This window comes from Lissotriton vulgaris, chromosome 6 (assembly GCF_964263255.1).
Source record: "Lissotriton vulgaris chromosome 6, aLisVul1.2, whole genome shotgun sequence".
In the NCBI taxonomy this organism is placed as follows: domain Eukaryota; kingdom Metazoa; phylum Chordata; class Amphibia; order Caudata; family Salamandridae; genus Lissotriton; species Lissotriton vulgaris.
In genome coordinates this window covers 616,575,831-616,593,512 of record NC_141694.1, presented here as the reverse complement: position 1 = coordinate 616,593,512, position 17,682 = coordinate 616,575,831, and the positions used below count along the sequence as shown (strand labels likewise).

Genomic DNA, 17,682 nt, shown 5'->3' with positions numbered 1-17,682 from the left:
ACCTAGGAGTCTTGTCAATCACAAATAACCAGAGAGCGATTAGATGGGACTGGGTGGAGGGATAAACAAGGGCATTAGACGTAGTTAAGAGCCAAGTACCCTTTTTAATGGAGAAGGTATTAAATTAATCTACAAATAAGACTGTGGAGATATTGGGACCCAGGCATGAGGTATTATACACAGAGATAAGGGAACTGCTAAGTAACCAGTGTAAAACTCAGAAAAAGGAAGGGAATTCCACACACCAGAAGCCACCTTGCCAGGGTACCTGGTACAACAAAGACTGTAGGGTTTCAAAGGAAGCGCTTATACGGGCCATAAAGCTGAAATCCCGCCCCAGATTGTGGTCTGTAGAGCTAAGCACAGGCGGACAACTGAGTCTGTTAAGAAGGAGTGGGCTCTCTGTGGTTATCTCTATGGAATGCAATGATAGCTGAAGATACTAAGAGATTTTGGAGTAAAGTGACATACTGGCTTAAGGGGAGTGAGATGGGCCTAGATTTGACAGTACAAGCAGAGGAGTGGGTAACCCATTTCAGCTCTTTGTATGAATCTAGGGAGAAAATAGTTGAGGAAGTTCGCCATGTACATGGGACGTTGTCCGCAGAAGAGTGGTGATCTTGTTTTCACCATAGAGGAAACACAAGCAGCAATCCGCTCCTGCGTTCCAGGCTGTGCCCCTGGACCAGATAGAATCCCAAATGACCTGTACAAAGAGGATATAGCACTTTGGGGACCATACATAAACCTCTTGACTAATTCAATTTTAGCGGGTACTCACATCCCCTCCTCTTGGAATACAGCAGATGTTGTTCCCATATACAAAAAGGGGGACAGAGAGAAAGCCAGTCAGCTATAGGCCTATTAGTATTGATTCTTTACAGAAGATTTTTTGCAAGCAAATTTTAGTCCGAATTCAGGATTAGATTCGAGTCTCGTATTTTAAGTGACTTCCAAGCATGATTCCGAGCAAAGAGGAGTACCTTGGACCAAGCTTTCTGCCTTCTTTGCATATACTGGAAAGAGGTGGCAGTCAAGGGAGGAAAGCTTTGTGACTTTTGTTGACCTCTGGTCTGCCTTTGACCTGGTCCAGCGTGCAAGGTTTTGAAGTATTTTAAAGGAACAGGGCGTGCCGACAAATCTTTTAGATGTTTTAATTAGACTATATTCATCTGTGGAAAACGTGTAATATTTTACTTGGCATAAGCTGCAGCCATTTTGGCTGTGGTGTCCATTTTGTTTTCTTTGTAATTCTCCAGTCCTCTGCTGCTTGCCTTTTCACTCTGCTAGTGCTATCTATTTTAGTTGACTTCCTGACTCAACTAAAAGCAAAGTATGTGCTGAGAGTTTGTAGCTGCTAGAGCAACTGGTTTCAGATGTTAACTGTCAATCATTTACTGCTGCAATAAGCACTTCTGCTCCCCTTCCCACTTTGCTGACCAAGTGGTTATTCATCTGCCCTGGTTTGCTGATAACGGTTTTTGAAACGTGGTCTCCCTATTACTGTTCACATGCTTCCATGCAGAAAATCTGTATAAAAGACCTGTGTACTGTGAATTCAGTGTACTACCTCCTCCAGCACAAGAGTAATGTGTGGATGTGGTCCCACTCATGAGTGATTAATAAACTGGTTATTTATTCCTACTCCAGTGCTGATCTCCATTTTGTTGGTCTTTGAACCCGTGGACAAAAGGGTGACCCTGCACCAGTGTACCCCTAAAAAGGTGCATTTCCACAATTGGCATTCGTCGTGCGACCCCATTGGGGACGCAGTCGTCCAAAGGAGTGGTCTTGACAGAGGATTGGAATATTACTGAGGAAGAGCACTGCATGAGGAGACCTTTGTCTTTGCAGGCCGATGTGAATTTTCCGGTTTTCCTGATTCGACCCTCCAGGTGGCGGCCAGTCTCAACTGGGGTTTTCTTTGGTGCAGATCTGTAGTGACCATTAGGTCGACCAGAGATCGGCAGGTGGGAGTTGGAGACTTCTGTTTGGTAAGATCGCTGAAGCGGCACTCTTGATTTGTTTGGCCTGGGCTTTTTGTTTGGATTTGTTATTCAATCTTTGCAAAGTTTGAAGGCAGGTAATGTGGAGATTTTTCTCCTTTTGAAATATTTGTTTGGAGTAGTAATATTTTACACATATTGGTAAAGCATGCCTGTTCTCAGCACACTCTGTAGGTGGTGTTGCTGCTCTGGTGGTACCACAGTTAGTTTAGAAAAAAGTCAGCAGGCTCCCCCAGAGGGGACACCTAATAGAGACATGTATGTCAAATATGGTATTTCTTCCATATAGTACGGTCCACTATTGAACAAATACACACAAAAAAGATTCGGATCTGTAATGGCCAGTGAACGGGTCATTTGATTTTTTTAAAAAGGTTCTATATGTAGAGCAGTGTTTATTTAAAAGAAAAAGTGGACAGCGAATTTTTGATTGTGTGCGTATGTGGGCAAAAGAAGTACGAGAGAGAATAAAGAGAGCAGAAGCTATAGCAGAAAAAAGTACAACGTAAAACGATATATCAAAAGGCGCTAGAAAAAAAAAAAAAAAAAAAAGAAGAAAAGAAGGAAAAAATAGAAAAAGAAGATAGGAAACGTTGATTAAAGGTAAATGGCCAGAACCCTATTAGGCGCCCTATTTATCCCATATTTAATAAACCTCAGGATGACTGCATCCTATTAGAACACCCCCCACACAGTATAAATTTCCCACTCCAAGTGCCCCTGATGAGGTTTCTGACAACGATCATTTGTCTTCAGATGACAAAGAACAAGATGGGTGACAGACTCGCTCTACTTTGACTAAAGCAGAAAAAGATCAATTAAAAACCACTGCTAGAGAGGAGGCTCGCCGGCCTCACATTGCATCTGTCATCGTAGCTATGGTTCAAGAGTGGCAAAATATGGAGCAACTTTATTTTGAAGAAAAAATTTTGGGGAGGTAATATTTGATTATAGACAAATTTCTCAGGAATTAGTGCCAACAAATATAAATACTGATTACAAACGATTAACAGTGTGGACTTTCCCTTTTTCGGCCTTATCTGATATAATTAGATGAATGGATAAAATATGAGACTCAACATTGCGTTTACTAAAGGAGCAAGAATTAGCTAGAAAACAGAAAGGTGTAGAAACAGTTCAATACACAGCACAGAAAGAAGGTGCTCCAGTGGATGAGGTTGTACCTGTTAGTAGTACAGTTGCTATAAAACCTATGTGTGAAGCTGCACCCCTCTATGTTCTTCCTAAGGGTGCGGGAACCAATGAGGATAAAACTTCCGATGATGCAAAGGGGTATTTTATATATAAATGGGTTTATACTCCTTGGAGTAGAACAGATGTGACGGCTCTTAAGACTGCTTTGCCTGACCCCCGGAAAAATCCTGCCGCCTTCTATGAGGAGGTGAAGGAGGCAATAGCTCCTGCACTATAACCTTGCCAGATATTGATATGTTCTTTGGACTTATTTTGTCCCCTGATATGTGGAGAACGATACGTACAATAGATGACAATATAGCATAAGGGGATACTTGGGAACATCTAGAACAAATAGACGTAGAAAGGGAGCCTGCGTAAAAACCTCAAAAGGAGATATTAGATCTTTCTAAAGCTATTGTGACTGAGTTATAAACTCCCATACCTCCTAAGAAAATAGATTGGACTACGTTAGCATCCTGTAAACAAAAAAAGGATGAGTCAGTTTCTGATTTCTTTTCAAGATTTGAAGAGACAGTCCATGATAAGTAATTAGTCGATGATACGGGTAAGCATTTGTTGAGAAATTTGTCGCTAATATGTTACCAGAAATGGCTGGTCGCTTAAAGGCCAGCGAGAGTTCTTGGACCACATCTTCCTCAGTTTCCCTTTTGACTATGGCCCAATATTATGAGCAACAGGAACAGGAAGCGAAAGGCAGGGAGGATAAGAAGGTTAAATAATTAAAGACAAAAGTGATGTTGGCTCAAATATATGGTCCACCGTTTAGGTGAGGTGGAAAAGGCGGATGTGCGATGTATATACCTGGAGCACCCCCTTTCCCTTGAGCAAATGTGTCCCCTGCTCAGTGTGCTCATTGTAAAGAGACTGGGCATTGGTGTTCTGAGTGCCCTCTTTTGCGAAGTCAGCAGTACCAAAGGGGAAGCGGTAATTTGAGAGGACCCCCAGGGAATTCAGGAAACAGGGGAGGTACAGGAGATAGTCCCAGGTTTGAGGCAGTTGAACAAGGACCAAATTACTCTAAAACTTTTAGACAAAATGAATATCAAATGTCTCATTATTCTGCTGATGCCCTTGCAGATTCCGATTATGCATAGGGATGCTAAGGATGGGGAACAGCGTTTACAACGCAACTTTTACCACGCACTACCTTTACCACGCAACTTTTACAATGCAAGTCGTTACAACGACTTGAACGCAAGTCGTTACAACGACTTGCGCTGGGGGCGCTGTAGGATAGAGAATGGTTTAATTCACTATCCAAAACCTTCCCTACTATCCACGGGGACTGGAGTTGGAATAGTAAATTAAACTATTCACTATCCAGCACCCCCCAACACAAGTCGTTGTAACGACTTGCGTTGTAAACGTTGCGTGGTAAAGGCATGCGTTGTAAAAGCATGCGTAGTAACGACATACATCCCCTAGGATGGGGTATGGAACCTGTTGAGGTGCCAGTAGATCAAATGGGTCCTTATATTGACGCAAACGTCTTGGGATTTACTGATCGGTTTCTGGTTGACACAGGGGCTACCCGTAGTGCTCGGTCTAAAAAATTGGTCACTAGGGCTCTCCTGTCTGGCACAATGATAACATTGATAGGATTCGATGGGACACCTACACCTAGCCCACTTTCAGTCACTTGAATTTGGACTTGACAAATTCACTGCAGCATGTCAATTTTTGCTTTCCCCTAACATGCCGAACAACATTGTGGGTATCGATATGCTTAAATACTTTCGTGCCACAATACGATATTCTCCGGAAGGTGTACGTGTTATTTTAAATAACAATTATCCAATAAATGAGAGATCCTGTCTTATCAATGAGGTTGCCGCTTTGGCGTCCTTACCTAGTGTGAAGAAGGAACACAGTTATTGTGATCATTTCCTGCCTTCCATCATCACAAAGTCTCGCTAAAAAAATTTGCAATATTGTAGACAGCAGGTTACCTATTTAGGTCACCTCCTGTCTAAGGAGGGACGTGCACTCACAGCAAACCACATTCAGACCATTCTAGACACTCCTGTACCCCGCACTCAGAAGAATGTTCGTGCACGGATTGGCCGAATTTCTTTTTAGGCAGTTTTGTGCACATTATTAAACCTTTGTTGGCCCTTTTGACTAAAGACACTCCAATGCCCCTGCCATGGACCGCTGAGAGCCAGAGCGAACGCCTTCCAACAGTTACGCCAAGCCCTTTGTTTTGCAGCAGTATTAGGTACCCCAGACATGTTGATGAGTGACTATTTGTCTCAGTTAACTGACAGCTTGTATTCAATTTATCAGCTGGTGCGGTAGGCTCTTCCTTCGTGAGCCCTACTATGCTGACAGATCATTGCGACATTTTGGTCACCGAGAGAGGACAAGCTGCACACCTGAAGGACCTGAGGAAGTCTTCCCGGACCACACGATCCCTGGTACATCTAGATATCTGCTTTGATCCAGGAAGAAAGACATTTCATTGCAGAAAGAGACTGTTTGAGCCACTGTCCTGGGTGGTTAAAGACTGACTACAAAGGGGGGTAGCTCATTAGCGACTACTAGTCTCAACAGTAGTGAAGAAACCAACGCCTGCCCAGGACCTTAGGGCATCATCTATTTTGTTGTTTGCCAATGAAAATGAGCTTGACTAAGAAGAAGGAGATCACCCAACAATTTGCAACGGCTGTGCAGTCTGCATCCTTGGTCTGACTTTGACTGCTGCCATCATCGCTACTGTAATGTGGGTAGTGGAAGAAGTAATGCCTGGAGCCTCCTTACCTAACTTTCTGTTACATCACTTGTGGAAAAGAGCACCATCATTTTGATTTGCCGCAACATGAACAGGGATACCGGCAAAATCTGAGAAACAATTCATTTCTTCAAATGTTGCATCAGACACATTAGCTAAGCAATGCTACTAACTGTTGGGTTTTTGGCAAGATTCCTCCTAATCAGAACATAAAAGGAATCCTGTTGTCACTGCTGCCATTCTTTCACAATGGCTCATGCCCAGCTTGGTTCAAACTTCTATGTGCCTCTAATGAACAAAGTCTGTTACCCCAACGAAGATGGGGTCCCAAAAGCAAACGGGACTGCTTTAGAAATGGAAGAATATAGTAAAGGAAGTGCAGCAACAAACAATGTGTATCCAAAATCTAGGTTGGCTAAAGGAAATGGACCCCTTGTTATACCTGTTGCCATGACCACTGGCCCCCTTTGTGTACAAAGCACAGGCGATGGGCCAGTGGGTCCCAGTAACTATACTACAGTGTTGCAGATATCTACGAGAGGCCGAATCAGATTCCTTGTATCATGTCACAGTTATTTTGTTTCTGGAACTAAGGCATACTACTTCCTACCCCCAGCCTGGTCTGGTACCTTTTACGTAACCTTCCTTCTACCACCTGTGTTTTTAGCTCCCAACTACCTACCATCAAGATTTGCATTTGTTCAATCACTATGCTGGTAGTAGGAGAAAAAGTGCAATCAATGTCTCTGTAGTCGACCAGACAGAGACCACATGGGAACAATATAGACTGGAGCTTGCTGTATCATCGGATCCAGCTGTTGTGTCTTCACACCGGACAATTCACTTTCAGTATATGCAGTCATCACCAAACTACACAAAATAGCTACTGAGATACATCAAGACTCAAACATGGACTTGGGCTGGATGGCTCTGGAACATATTTTCTGTATGGGTTTAAAAATATCAGCCTTGTTCATAATTATTGCAATTCCCTTCTCTTGTTGTTTATGTATCCAATGTGATCCAATGCTTCGTTCCATCTGTATTTCCACTTCTATTACTTGTCTACCATCGAAAACAAATGTCCAAAATGTCAATGCCCGTTTAGCAATAGATCAAGAAGTCAGCAACATGATGCTAATTGATATACATAACATTTATCGTTCCCCTTTTAAAGCATAAGAAAATGTCTTAGCTTATGCCAAAAGGGCCGTCTGTGGAAAACATGTAATATTTTACTTGGCATAAGCTGCAGCCATTTTGGCTGTGGTGTCCATTTCGTTTCCTTTGTAAGTCTCCCGTCCTCTGCTGCTTGTCTTTTCACTCTGCTTGTGCTATCTATTTTAGTTCAGACACTCTGTTCATCACCACCCCCTTTTCTGAATCGTTTTTGGCCACTATAGGTGTGGCAGGGTATACTCAGACATGAGTCCCTTGCTCACTGCACCATCAGGATTCAAGCAAGCCGGGCCGACGACGGCTGAAATGCCAGAAACCGGTCCCCGAAAGCTTGTCTCCTTTCTGGTGAAGAATTGGCTTGGTAGTTTAGTCTGCCCTGTTCCCATGATGCACTGGGCCAGGGACAGACTGATTTGCATATAGCCAGGTTCTGAGCTGGGATGGTGCAGTGAGCTAAATAACGGTGATGGATCAAGCCCTGATCTTTGGACTGGGTAAGAGTGGTCTGCTTAATTCAGACACTCTGTTCATCACCACCCCCTTTTCTGAATCATCTATTTTAGTTGACTTCCTGACTCCGCTAAAAGCAATGTATGTGCTGAGAGTTCGTAGCTGCCAGAGCACCTGGTCTCAGATGTTAACAGTCAATCATTTACTGCTGCCATAAGCATTTCTGCTCCCATCCCACTTTGCTGACCAAGTGGTTATTCATCTGCCCTTGTTTGCTGATAACTATTTCTAAAACGTGTTCTCCCTATTTCTGTTCACATGCTTACACTGCAGAACACATGTATAAAAGACCGGTGTTCTGTGACTTCAGTGTATTACCTCCTCCAGGACTTGAGAGTGCTGTGTGGATGTTGTCCCACTCATGAGTGATTAATAAACTTGTTATTTATTCCTACTCCAGTGCTGATCTCGATTTTGTTGGTCTTTGAACCAGTGGACAAAAGGGTGACCTGGACCAGTGTACCCCTAAAAAGGTACATTTCCACACATCTAACACAGCACAAGAGAGGTAGGGGGAGAACAACAAAGTTACACATCCCTACCCAGTTCAGTGTGGAGTAAGTTGGGGATGTGTCCTTCCCCCCTACTCTTTTTTATTAATGGCATCATCGATTTTTTAGATAGAGGTGGGTGTGATGCTCCAAAAATTGGTGCTAAAAGAGTTCCAGCCCTTCTCTTTGCAGACAACACACTTTTAATTTCTAAATCACCGCAGTGACTACAGCAGCTCTTAAATAATGTTATTACATTTTGTGATGCCCGTGGCCTGGGGTTAAACAAGTCTAAAACCAAGTATATGGTTTTTTTAAAAAAAAAAAGGAGCAGCTATCAATACCAAAAGATCGGTGTCAATCGGAAATAGTAAGCTGGAGCGAGTTGACATATTTGACTACCGTGGCATCCGCTTGACACCAACAATCAATTGGGCTGCTCATATTGAGAAAGTTAAAATACAATTAATACATCAGACTGCAAACATTATCAAAATACACAGGGAAACAGAGTCCAGACAACTCACCCAAGCCCTGAAAATCTATAACATAAAGGTATTAAGAGGGGCCCTCTATGGAGCTGAGCAGTGGGGCACTGGTATCACAAAGTGTTTGTCTTTAATTTAAAACCTTTCCTTAGAACTTTGGTGGATTTACCCTCAAGTACTCTGTTGGTGCCTCTTTACCTGGACATTGCACACAAACAGCTAGTACACAAACTAAGCTACAACCTCTTGATGTTTTGGCATAGGTTATGGTCAGTGGATGAGCGTGGCCCTTTCTGGGAGCCTTTAATAGAGCTCCTGAGGTTACCATCAACATCCTCGATCCCCTGGTTCAGATCACTAAGAGCGCTACTGGGGAGGCTGGGAATTGAGGGTTTCTGGATAAACCCAGAAAGCTTAGCCACCACCTCAAGAATAACGCTGAAAGCAAGGTTTTGGGACGTCATACTAAAAAAAGAACTCGTAAAAACTGAGGGTCGCTTAACTTCTGAATTTTTAGACTTTAAATCGGTCTACTGTTTTGAGGACAATAGATGAAATTGTTCCCCCAATGGCACGTAAATTTTTCCATTTTCGCTAGAAGACCCTTCCCACAAAACAGTTTTGTTCAAAGTGGTGTAAGGATGTTCTTAATGACGACTGCTGTCCTGCATGCAACACCAGTCCAGAAAAAATTGTACATTTGTTATTCTTTTGTACAGACTATAAATCCTCAAGGACAAAATGGATAATCCCATTGTGAAAACTAGTCGGCCTGGGCCACTACCTTGAGGTGTTAAGAATTTTAATAACCGATACTCATAGAGGAGTGGTATTTGACCTGTCTAGATACTGGCATGCACTTTGGATTAGGCACACTAAATGCACATTATGATATATTACATTTTTAGTCCCTGTAATTTTACATATTTTATGACAATGATGTTATTTAAGATTATCTTTCTTCTGCATTTTATCTGTATTGTGCTGTGTACTTTTATGATCTGTTATGATCGAAATAAAGTTGATGAAATGAAATGTATATGTGAATAATAAACTAGAACACATACAATCTTTTTGACTCTGTAGAATTCAAGAAAAATACATTCTTTTATTCAAGATGTGCAGTTATTCAACCATTGCATCTCACAGGTCTTTGTCTTAGGTGAACTGCTACTCAATTAGATTATAGACCCACACAAATAGTGTGAATACATTATGCCTACATATTCATACAGCACACAAAAACTCCAGAAGTGTTTCCCCAAGAACAACAATTGGGTTCCCGTACCTCACAAATATGCCATCCTTCCTCCCTTTCCATGGAGGCACATCTTCAAGTGAGCTCTTTGGCTTGTAAACAAGAGTTGACAAAACATACCCCAGCCAGCAGACATTTCAAGAACTCAGCTCAACCAAAGGACTTAAGTTTATGTAATGCACTCTAAGTATCAAGCCTTTGGCAAACAGAAATAAAAAATAAAACCAAATACAGACAATGGATTAGATTAACACAAGCATTCCACGTGGATTCAATATGATTTAGATATACCATGCCAAGAATTAAGACTGTTTTATAGAAGGAGTTAATGTAAACTGCACCAATAAAAACAAGAGCACCATCTGTACCCATCTGTGTTCCCCTACCCTATTAGGACGGTGGACCTATAAACAGATGAAATTGATGGCGGAGTCTACACCAGCTCCAATATGAGAGAGGATGCAGCCAAAAAAGGTGCGCAGCCAACCTCCCTAGTTACGCTGGCAGAGATCTCATGATTTCAGATGCCACCACCATGGAAAACCGCCAAGTCCACTAGGGATTGGCTTACAAGTGTCCTTGATAAGCGGGGGGAAAACTGCCAGCATGTCAAGAACAGTCCAAATGAGGGTAGTAACCACATGTGTTAGCATAAATTCACAATGCTGCATGAGAATGAAAAAATTATTGTCTCTGAGTTTCTAAAAGGGAGTTCAAGCCACAGTGGTGGAACCATATACGGACCATTACAGGTAATTCTGTTTGTATGTCAATACTGTTGAAGATTTTTAAATGCTGGTGCAAGTGGTGCTGTGAAATAACAAGTGTGGGTGCGATCGCCACGGAGGCAGAAGTATGTCAGTAACTGTCTCTCCACACTACCACAGGGCACACTATCTGAATATAAATACATTTCAGACATTTGCTGTCCTAATGGCATACAATTTGGAGCCCATAATACTCTGTAAAATATCTCAGAACAGTTTTCAGAGTTCTGGATAGTGGATACTAGAGCTCGCAAGAGAGTCCAGATTTCTTTGCCCGGCCTCTTCTTTCTACCTCCTAATTTCCTATCTCTTATAGACAAGATTATGGACAGGTGTAGGCCATGTGGCTCTCAAAAATCTCCTTGCCTCAATTTCTTTTCCACTTATGTTTAGCCAGATTTGCATTCTTAATCTGCTCCCTTAAAAAAAAGTCCTCGTGCTAACTGCAGTCTCTCATCGTGCACATTTTGTAATGGTTAGAAACTAATGGGCAGCTGAAGCCCTAGAATTATTTGGATGCCTCTCTTTGGGTAGGAAATGTGTTTAGCCGCCAACATTTTTCTTTTTGGTGCACAACTTCAGAAGTGTTAACATCCTTCATCTCTGCTTACTGCTCATTTTGAGCGGCCCATCGTGAGCCCTTTTGATGGAGGTACAGTGGGAACAGAGAGAAGACACAATCAAGTGCAAACAAAATGGGAGTGTGGGAGACAAATACTGTGCAGGCTCAGTGGACACAAGACAAGCGGCAAAAAGTGTACAAATTAGATGAAGCCTAGAGAAAGCCTCACTGGAACTCAACTGGTGAGCTGCAAGGACATCATTTGCTACCTGTATCTTCTCACAAGCCTTCTCACAATAACTGTCCTATTCTCCCCTTCCTCCCCGATCTTTTTACCCTCTCGGGCTCAGTACCTCATAGCGCCATGAAACCGCCAGATGTACGTGTGCTCTACAAATGTTTTAAACTCAAACTCAAACTACCATTTATTATGGGCCTTAAATGCAAGTTTCATGTAATACTGCCAAATCCAAGCAAAATGTCGAATCTGGAGCTGGAATCGAAGCTTAGATCAACCTACAGCTCCAATCAAATGAATAAATAGGAGCACAATTAGTTTGCACAGATCACTAAGTTAAATGGCTCGACAAATCTTAAAAATCGTACTTGACCTGCAGGTCTAGTGACTAGAATTTTCTGCTCGACCTAACTTCAAGGCACTCGACCCTCAAATTGGTTGAATACAAATTTACTTCAAAACATATGCAGTGCAGTTGATCTATGACCAGTAAGACATGATCGAAATTTTTAGCCTCATTACTATTCTCACTGCAATGTTTTGAAAGTTATGAGCACTGCCTTGGATAAACACTCTCAGCAGTAATAAGGTACACCACTAAACCTTGCACATACTAGAGTGTGGCCCTGGATGAATACTCTTAGCAGAACTCAGGTTCACAGCTGTACCTTAAACATACTAGAGTACGGCTCCGGTGGCTCAGCATCCAGTGATTCTGGGAAAATCACTTAATCTCCTTGTGCCTAACAAAAATTAGTGTGTCCTTGTGTAACCTAACTGGTGCTCATGTAAAGCACTGCAATACCTTCAGGTCGGGTAAGCGCTATATAAATCTGCAACAACAAAAAACTTTTAGCAGTACTCGGGTACACCGATGTAACTTAAACATTTTAGAGTACGGCCCCGGATAAACACTCTTCCCAGTACTCAGTACACTGCTGTACCTTAAACATACTAGAGCAGAGCCTAGGAAAGGGCAGCTCGCACCATGGCTTGGGACAGAAGTAACTGTATGACTGGAATTTATTTACATGCATTTGTATTTTATGTCCCAGCTAGCAGACCAGGCATGCTGTGTAAGCACAAGTAGGCCACATAAACAATACTGCCCTGCTTGCTCGTGACATGATATCGTCATTTTCCATCACTCTACTTTCCAGGTTGGTGACGTGGGGACCTGTCTGTCAAGCGACGGTGAAGCCTTTCAGTGCGATTTCACACCATAGATAGGGATTATAACCTGCCCATACACCTGTTTCCCTTCCTAGTGGGCTCCACGGCTTGGCCTTTCAACTTAAAGAAGTCGGCGCCAGCCAGGTCCTCCCTGTGAACGGCCGTGCTTCATATACAGTTAATTGCAAATCACCCCGGGAAATAAAAAGATATGTGTTTTGTTTAACGTGATTGGTTGTACAATTTGGAGTGGACATATATTTTTGTTCTTGTCCACTTTCCTCCAGCCTCCTTATATTTATACCACTTTTATCTTTGCCAACCCACCCATTCACTCCTTCCTTACTATAGTTCGTATTATACAGCTAAATATTTTTGTACTTAAAATAACAAAGGGAATCTTGGGGCGCTGTTTACCCTCTGCATCCAGACTGTGCACCCTCGACTGCACCCCCTTTATAGAGCTCGGTAATTCAAAACACAAAATGTCCTGCGCTGATATCTGGCGCCTTGATGGGCACTGCTGGCAGCTTGTTGGCACCTCACGAGCTACCATTTGACAAGGCACAAGCAGTGAGTGCCCTCTGGCTGCCTGTGTCGCTCGCTATTTCATATCATGTCACAGGCAGTTCGCAGTGCTAATGTGATCGCACACGTTAATTATAATGATGTCTAATGCCTAATTTCTAGTCAACTAGGTTTATTTACGTTGCCGGTAAATTTGTGCTTTTCCAGGATAGAAGACTCAAACAATAACAAGCATGACAATAGCCCCGGCTGTGCGTCAATCCCCTTCAAAGCCACTCTCCCCAACAATCGGAGCAAGAACCCCTGGTGTTCCCATTTAAGCTCACTTACCGTAGGGTCCCCCGCAGAGAGATCGAGCCGTCCTCGGCAGGCGCAGGCTTACATCACAGCCAGAGCTCCACTCGCAGGGCTCCCAGGATCATGGTTAAACACCAAGGTGCAGGAGAAATTCTGCTTCGCTAGGGCACCAGTCTCGTTCAGGGTCTGCCTTTGGGGCTGCCAAAGGCAGTTTACACGCTTTTCAGACAGTATATCCTGCTGTGGCTCATTGTAATCAGCCAATGAGAAGCATGTAAACTTTACTTTGCAGATGATTAGCTACCATCTGATTGGCTGATTGCAACTAGGCCTCAGCAGACCGAACCCGCGTTGCAATCAGCCAATTAACACCTTTGCTTTTCCCGCATTTTATCACGGCAGTTCCTGAACATTTCACCCAGCTGCCCTCTAGAGCCTTCTACCGGTACTGCCTTTAGCACAGCGACAAAGCTCACTCGCCAGGCCGGTCAAGTAGGCCTGAAAAGTGTCTCGCCCTGAAAGAAACTGACTCGCATTTGCGAGCGGGCGAGTACATTTCTCGAGCCCTGTTAATGAACCGACCAGATTCAAAATCCTTCACATTCTTACTTTCTTGGCTCTGAAAATTGCATGCAAATGCCTAGCTGGGCCCCTCTGCCAATAGAGCAACTATTCACTCTGATGCTTTTATCTTAAAGGATTGAAGTGCGGTGCCCTCTTTCCAAGGGTCTTGGTCAATAAGATCCCGATATTGCAGCAGCAAAATTGTTAGCTATTGATCACAGCCTTGAATATTCAGAACCAAACCACAGAGAAGGTATGAGAAAATGCACTTAAATAAATGAGTTCCCCATGTCTCTACAGAAAAGTACATGTAGATATACAACTGATAGATTTGCTATTGGTTGTGAAAGATAGCTCAGTATTGCATGTTTTTAGGTTAAGGCTGGGAAGCGCATGCGCTGCTCTGTGAGGCATGCTGCATTTGAGAAAGGACGTGAAGCCCCGCCCACGCTCCGCTCATATTTTCCATAGGTTTGGGTCATTGTCCTTCCGGGCTTTTAATTTGTTAATTGTCTTGTTAGTCCCTCCTAAGTACCGCCTTGTCTTCAATTGTAACCTCCCATGAGACGGGACCTTTTACTTCTGTTGTTACACAGCAGGTCTGATTTAGTCTGAAACTAATAATTTGTTTCTTCTACTGCAGGCACAACATGCTTTTGTGTACCATTCAGCTCGCCATGCACGCTTTCACTTTCCAAGCAGCCCGAGACAATGGCAGCTGCTTCTTTGAAGTGAAATACGTCTCGCATTTACACGAATTTGAGCTATTGGCCTTGTAAATGGCAATGGGCCATATATATCAACATCTCCATTTGCGATTCTTAAATTGCGATCTTTTGCGAATCGCTATTTGAGATTCGCAAAATGCTATGTATGTAGGATTTGCAATAAATTTTGCGAATCCTACATATTCCCCAATTGCGAATCTCAAATTGTGATTCGCAATTAAGGAATACTTCCCCATTCATGCCTAGAGGCCAATAGGAATGAATGGGAAGACATTCTCAATTTGCGATTCGCAATTAGCGAATCGCAAATTGAGAATGCAATTTCAAGGGTGCAGGGGTGTCAAAAGGACACCCTGTTGCACCCCTGAAATAAGCATGGGCGCACATACATGCCCTTGTATGTGCTTCACATAGCACTTTAAAAAATGCAAAAAAGTGCATTTTTCAAAGAAATCTCAAATTACCACCAACTTGAAGTTGGTGGTAATTTGCGATTCCTTAAGGCCAAATTGCACTTTTGTTGTGGTTCTTACATTGCATTTAAGGAATTGCTAAATTTGTGATTTCTTAAATGCAATTGCAAAATAAGGAATCGCAAATTTTGCACGCAGATTTGCCTCATACATACCATTTGGAAAATTGCGATCGCAAACGCAGAAATTCTGCGAATTTCGGCGTTTGCAAATGCAATTCTGCTTGATACATATGGCCCAATGTCTTTTATTTATTTATCAAAACAAATAAAAGGCATTATCATTTACAATGCAATAGCCTAAACGCTTGCAAATGTGAGACCTATTGCATTGCAAATGCTTGTTAAAACTGCAGCTGTACGATTTGGACAACAGTCGCCGGGATTGTGCTTCGATGTTACAATACAATATTTTAACACACTTTTAGAATATCTGGTGAATTTTTAACCTTGATTTACATAATCATAGCTAGAGTGACAACAGTCAAATGTATTGTGAACTATTTTAAGGACTGGAGAGCCAGCAAGCAGCACCATTTCATCTTCGCACTGTCAGTGGCCGCATTCAGTCTGCATGTTGCTACAGTTAGATTGTCGCCTATCTCTCCAATACTATTGAAAGAAGAAATTCCCATATTCCAAAGGAAAACAGGGCTTGTAAAGACACTGCCTGTGTCTTTGTACTTTGATTAAAGTTGAAAAAATGTCACTTGCTAACAAAAGTAGTACACCTCCACAGGGGAGTGTACTTTATTTGTAATAATGAAATCTTTCTGTTAAGTACTTTAGACAGATGGCATATGTGTTCAATTACTACTCAATCTAACTTGGCATTCATTACCATTGATCGGGCCTGTACCTTCCATACTTCAATGAAACCTATTTGCAGGTTTTTAAAGATGAACTATAACAAATACGCATAAAATAAAAATATATATATGTATGGAGCATACATCCATTCCTATATTGATCTCTGAATCAAAATACACCCTTAAAAGAAGTTTCACTAAAGTCAATGTATACTAGTGTTGTGATATACACTGCACAAGCGAATTTCGCTGCTTACTTTTTTCGGGTGTGTGCGAGTGCTGGGTGGAGGCAACAAGTTGGGGGGGGGGGGTGAGTCACCTACTATACACGTTGTTAATGTTCAGCATGAAAAAACATAACAAGAAATGGACGAGAAACAGATATAAAAATAGATTACCACTTTCATAACAAAAAACATGTGAGAAACACAACGCCCGTAGGCTCCATGAGAACGTCAAACAGGTACGATCCAGCAGGTGGCACCTCTACACCGTAGTAGCACAACTATGAAGCCGCTGCCTGACATTAGTATGGCTCCCAATCAAGGACAAATACAAGTCATCGTTTACAAAACACACACCCTAGAAATGTCAAGGTGACATGTTGCTGCGCATGGGCAGTTGAGTCTTGCAAGTTCCTTTGTAGAGGGCAAGCACAAACGTTTGTCGCATATAACTCAAATGTCATCCAACGGAGTTTCTCGAAGGTGCGGCATAGACACAATAAGTGTAAAAACAAGGATACCTGCCACGTGCACATTCTCCACGCGCGCATGCCACAAATACTTACGAATGCGTAATTCATGTGGTGTTGTAGGGTGAAGAGGAGCCGCTTTCGGCTTATCTTGGCTGACCACCTTGTGAGCCCTGCTTTCCACGTTAAAATTTCTGAACGCGCGAGCAACCAAACCGCCCATTGTTTCTCAAAGCATAGCCAGTCAATCCAAGGATAAGTGTCAGCGCCGGGAAAGAAGAAGATCAGCAAAGAAACGGAAGGATAGGACGGTGTTCAGCAGTGCCCGTTTCTTTCTACACGCTCCCATTCCATCATGGCGACCACGCAGAACGTGCGGTGATTCCAATGATGCCGTTTATGGATGCTAGTTCTAAAACAAGCCCAATCACCCTTCAGAACAAGTGCGAATCCTACAATAAGAAGTCCAATAACACTAAGCGAAAATAAGGACCAATAAAAACAAGCATGGGAAACGTCAATAGGTCAGGCTTTTTTATTCATGTTTCAATGAAAGAGCACAATAAAGCCACATACCTATCAAACTGTTGTCTTTTGAATGAGAGTACATCCATACGTTTAGAAGGGATATATAATGAAAGTAAGTGTTAATAAAAAAATGGAGAGCGATGGATGTTTGTAAACATGCAAGGAGATTTATTTTCTTAAATGTGGCACAGCAGCTAGAGTTGATGACTTTAGAGCTGGGGAATCAGGTTTGAATCAGGCTTTTGCTATACAAATATGTGTTTCTGGGCAAATAACAATCCATAACTGTCAACTCATCAACATTTAATATCATATACATGCCAACATTTTGAAACTAAGAAGTGGGAGATTTTTCGTAAAACACAATCAGGGGAATGTATTTCCCTCATTGACGTATTTTGAAGTAGAGGCAATTTTAAGCAGAAGACAGGTAAAATAAAG

The 17,682-nt window shown here is 42.4% G+C and overlaps 1 protein-coding gene across 1 annotated transcript in view; it reads right to left on the bottom strand.

Annotated features, from left to right (window-relative positions):
* Positions 1–17,147, bottom strand: part of NDUFAF4 (NADH:ubiquinone oxidoreductase complex assembly factor 4) — a 47,482-nt gene extending 30,335 nt beyond the window's left edge. Inside the window, exon 1 of the mRNA XM_086926631.1 lies at positions 16,810–17,147. Within this exon, the coding sequence (XP_086782757.1) occupies positions 16,810–16,936 (127 nt within the window). The 5' untranslated portion in view covers positions 16,937–17,147. The remainder of the gene's footprint in view (positions 1–16,809) is intronic.
* Between the last annotated feature and the right edge of the window lie 535 nt (positions 17,148–17,682).